This window comes from Gordionus sp. m RMFG-2023, chromosome 4 (assembly GCF_954871325.1).
Source record: "Gordionus sp. m RMFG-2023 chromosome 4, tfGorSpeb1-WG-v2, whole genome shotgun sequence".
Classification (NCBI taxonomy): domain Eukaryota; kingdom Metazoa; phylum Nematomorpha; class Gordioida; order Chordodea; family Parachordodidae; genus Gordionus; species Gordionus sp. m RMFG-2023.
Window position 1 is genome coordinate 32457199 of NC_088778.1, and position 4988 is coordinate 32462186.

Sequence of the window (4988 nt, forward strand, 5' to 3'; positions counted from 1 at the left end):
TCATCTTCCATTTACTTTTTTAACTTTCAATTCTTCCTCACTGTTTGCCATTAATACAAGGTCATCTGCATATAATAGCTCCCAGGGAAGTCCTTCACGCATTTCTTTAGCCACCACATCCATTACTAATATAAATAATAATGGACTCAGCAAAGATCCTTGATGAAGTCCTACCTTCACCTCAAAGCTTTCACTATCACCATAATACGTCCGTACTGGTGTTTGTGCCCCCACATACATTGCCATCACTGCGATAACCAACCATTCCTCTACACCTGATTTTATCACGACCCATCTAGTAACCTCGCGCGGCACCCTGTCAAATGCTTTCTCCAAATCAACAAACGCATAATACAGCTTCTTTTCCATCGCAAGATACTTCTCCTTTATTTATCTCACCACAAAAATTGCATCTGTCCTGTCTTTCCCCGATGTAACACCAACCTGCATTTTATCAATTTTAATTTGTTCCATTATCCGCTTCTCCAACACCATCTCAAATACTTTCATTGCATGTTCCAAGAATTTAATAGCTCTGTAAGACTCGTAATCTAAAGGATCACCTTTTCCCTCGTATACTGGGATAATTGTACTTCTTCACCAGTCCTCGGGAATAGTTCCCTCTGTGGCTATTTGATTGAGCTAAATCTATTAACCATTCAATCCCTAAACATCAGAACCTATATATTAGTGAATATACATGGTGCACGATACAACTCTTGGCGGGTGATAAAATTACACTTCGCGCAATATCTGGCGTGGCAATGAATGAATGAATGATATTAAAAGCAAGTACAATTATCTTATATAGAATATTTTTAGAAAAAAAAAAAGAAGAAGCATAATTCATTCATTTTTACAACTCGGTTTCGTAATACCCGTTTCCTCTTCGCAAGGAAGCCCGACAAAACCTTTGTTTACCGGAATAGGAATAATCCCTTCCCAATCTTTGTTTTTAAAACCTTTTTGAACCTTTATATCAAATCTTAATTCGATTTTCTAAGCTAATTTTACGATGCGATATCTATTTGTAGTGTTGTTGCGACTCGTTTTTGAGCCAACTCAATATTTTAGCCAGAAAAATATAGCTCCAAGTCTCGAGAGTTTTCGCTAATAGTTGTTCAAACCCTTCATTCCTCCTGGCAAACACAATCTTCAGGCTCGCGTAAATGATTATTCTGGAAGAAATGTTGATTTAACCGTCATTTTCAAATCGGTTCAAAACTTGCCGTTTACTGACAATATTTATTTGTATAAAAAATTAAAAGTCATCCTTCACCAAAGTTGATGGCCAAGGAATCCTTTAAATATAGTTCAAAATTATAAGGTTAAATATTTTATTTTTTTTGTGTGATCAAGATGGTCCTCGAAATTGTTCAATTTAGGTAGGCCTCTCATGAGGGATTTCCCATCTTCTGAATCAACAGTTTTTTTTTTGCTACTAAGATTGGGGTGAATATATTGTTTATTTTTTTGGGGGGGGGGGAGATTGGTGTGAAAAATTTTTTGTTAACTTTTTTTTCTAGGCGATATCTACAGAATCGTAAGTTACAACCTAAAATTCCAATACATGTGATCCCCCAATATCACAGGCAGTTTAAAATAATTGTCAACGGAAGTATCTCGCGGTTAAATTTGAATTTTTTTAAAAAAAAATGGAATATTTTGGACGTAAGGATTGCCTCTTTTAATTGAAATTATTTTTATCAAGGAATTCAAGCAATTAGATTTTCCAATCACCCAGAGCTAAAAAAAAACATGTTTAAGATATTGCTGTTTTCTTCCAATTTTTTGTATATTCCAGATGATTCTCGTTAATCAGATTATATTCCTCTACGAAAATAAGATGTAAAATTAAATCCTAATTTTATGTTCTACTGCATATAATAAATTACAAATTTGATTTTTTTTTGATGGAATAGTTTTTTTAAAATATAAGCATTTTGTTAGGAATTATAGACTTTGCCAAATCCTTTAAGAGTAAATTACTCAAGATTTCTTTAAGCCTTAGTTTTAAAAAAATAATATTTTCCTATCTCCATTTTATTATGAAGGGTTCATGTTACCAGAAATTAGTGGTCCTTCACTTTTTTAGAGAATTTTCCGATATAGGTATATATATATTTTTTAAATAAAGTGGCAAAATTATCTTTACGTATCGCTGGAACAAACATGTTTTAGTGATATAACTTTAACAATAGATTGAATACTACAGAATCTATTTGATGCTGCCTCGAATTTCTTGGTGGTATTCAATAGTTCCTTCTTAAAAATAACTACGAGTCCCCACTATCTATTATGCAGCTCACCCAAATTAAAAATCGTATAGGTTAGGACATTGTTTTTTTTATATAAAACTGTTCAGCGGGAGTTCTGAACACATGCTAGATCAATGTGTGTAGAAATGAAAAGCACCCGAAGCTATATAAATTACGGTGACCTAATATTTAAAAGAATAATTTTCAGCCTGTCCGAACTCAGGATTGATCAGTTAGGGCCTCGTGGATTGCATTCAAGTTATACAGGATTGCCATTGTTTTCGAACTGAAAAACATTTTTATATTTCGTTCTCATTCAATTCAAACACCTATTAGAATTTTTACCATTCTTTATAGAAACAAATTCTCATTCAAAGGGAGCATTTTAAAAAAAAAAAAATTTTAAATAAATTTAGAAATCATTTGCACGGATTATGTGAAAATAGAGCCACCCATTTTATATATTTACGAGGTGTGACTAACACTTTGTTTAGACGTGCCAAATATCTTAAATCCTACTTTAAAAATTATATCAATTCCTCTTATCTGGACTTTATCCAGCTAATACGGTGAATTTATCATCAACAACCTATTGTAAAATATTTATTAAATATACAAAAATGAATTTGGTTTTATCTTATAGCTGCACAAAAATAACTAAGTCCTTAATTATAATGAAATATTTTTTGAGTCAGAATATTTTATGCTTCAAGTTCATGGGTGTCGCATCGTATTGTAATAAATTTGTTTAATTATAATATGGTTTTTGATTTAGGGCGTAAAATCTTATTCTATATCATATTTGCTACTAGAGAATGCTTGTCACTGTATACAATTATTTGCAGTCTCTAACTTAAATGTTAGCGATAGACATACTTCACCTCTTGATAAAATGAAAAATGAAAAATAAAATAAAATTTAATTTGAAAGGAGTGGCCTTTACAGCAAAATTGAGTAACTTTGTTGCTTAGGGATTTTAAACGTTTTGCCATCGAGGATAAATTTTATTCGTTAAATTACCACGATTAAGATAAATTTGAACTAGGCATCAGTTGGAACGTTATCATCACCACAAAAAAAAACAGCTGTATTAAATGTTAAACATTCTGCTTATCTGACCAAAATTTTGTAAAACGATAAAAAATTGCCCCAAAAAATGGATTAAAATTAAATCATAAATTTCTAATATACATTTCGGATAATTACATTTTTAATAGGTAAAGAAAATAAGTAACTTTTTTTTAAAAAGAAAGATCGTCGCATTCCCTTTTTTAGATAGTAACGAAATAAGGGAGGTTTTTTTTTGGACGTATCTTAAAACTTTATAGTATATATGAGTATGCTAAGCTCCTATGACATATAATAATACCTAGACTGACGATACATTTATTAAAAGCATACATCAGATGTAAAACAGCTGGTGACACCGTGGTTACCCGTATCATCATTATTTAAAAAAATTTTAATCGAGAGGCCATTTTATTCCTACGTCTAACGCAAACTTTATTAAAGAATCGCGCGATCAAGATGATTAAGTAAGTATCAACTATATGGGTTAACAAAATGGCGGGTCCAGCTGATTCGCGTTCAAAGACGCTTTCACATGCATCATTATGATTGGATCGTCAGTCTGTTGTATTATTATTATATGTCATTAAGCCTCTATGGTTAGAATAAAATTAGGCGAGAATTGATTGAAGCTGTCAGTAAATGATTTTTGGTGGGATGAGTCGTATTTTTAATTTCCATTTTAAATATTTTTCAATTCCTTATATTACACTCCCAAGGAAGGTGAAGGAGATATTGGTTGAACGCTTTCAAATTAATAGGTGATGACAACGTTGTTTATCTGAATAATGTATAAAAAAATTTGTGAAGGCGCCATTTTATTAATTATTTCTATTTAATATTTGTAATGAAATGGTTAATTGTTTTTTTTGACAGATTTGTATCATATGTTTTTATTTATTTTTTTCGGATAAATACATTTTACAATATATGGGATTAAAATCTTGATTTACCACTCATCTCAGCCAGATCTTTTAAATAAGTTCTAATATTAAAAATACAAATTATTTTAGGTTATATTGTCCATTAACAAACTGGCGTGATAAATTATCTTTTTGTGAAATTACAAATAATTCTTATATTTAATATTATGACTTTTTGTAGCAAAACAAATCATTTCATATATCTCCACTAAAACCCCATTGGACCTTGAATAATTATGTATTTCTTTGATATTTAATCAAAAATTTTAAAGTATGGGTGGGCTATTTTGCAATTGGGTTATTTTTATCTCAATAATTATATAAACATAGCTTCAGGGGAAGGGGGGATGGTGGTAAATTTTTAGAAAATTGTATCAGGATACAGGGAATAGATACTTAGAATAAATCTCTAGATTACACTTGTATCTTGTTATTTTTTTTTAAAAAGTATCTAAAATTCAAAATATTTTTTTTTATAAACTTTGTATAGTCAAAATCTAAATGTATACAAAGTTTATATTATTTTTAAAAATAAAATTATTATAAAAAAAAAATCTAAGCCTTCCGAGACGAAATTTACAAGTGATAACTTGCCACGCGACGGTTAAGATATATTCATATTCATTTTTAAACTAAAAGCAAATAATAATTTTTTTTGATCACAATAAATTCATATCCAAATATCCAAAAAGTAATAAAGTATAAACAAGTTTTTTACATAAGAAAATGGCTAAAATAA

The 4988-nt window shown here is 30.1% G+C and overlaps 1 protein-coding gene across 1 annotated transcript; it reads right to left on the reverse strand.

The window, feature by feature from the left end:
- On the reverse strand, positions 1 to 369 carry LOC135928844 (uncharacterized). Its single transcript, XM_065465308.1, has one exon. The coding sequence runs from the start codon at positions 367 to 369 to the stop codon at positions 1 to 3; it is 369 nt and encodes a 122-aa protein (XP_065321380.1).
- Positions 370 to 4988: the final 4619 nt, after the last annotated feature.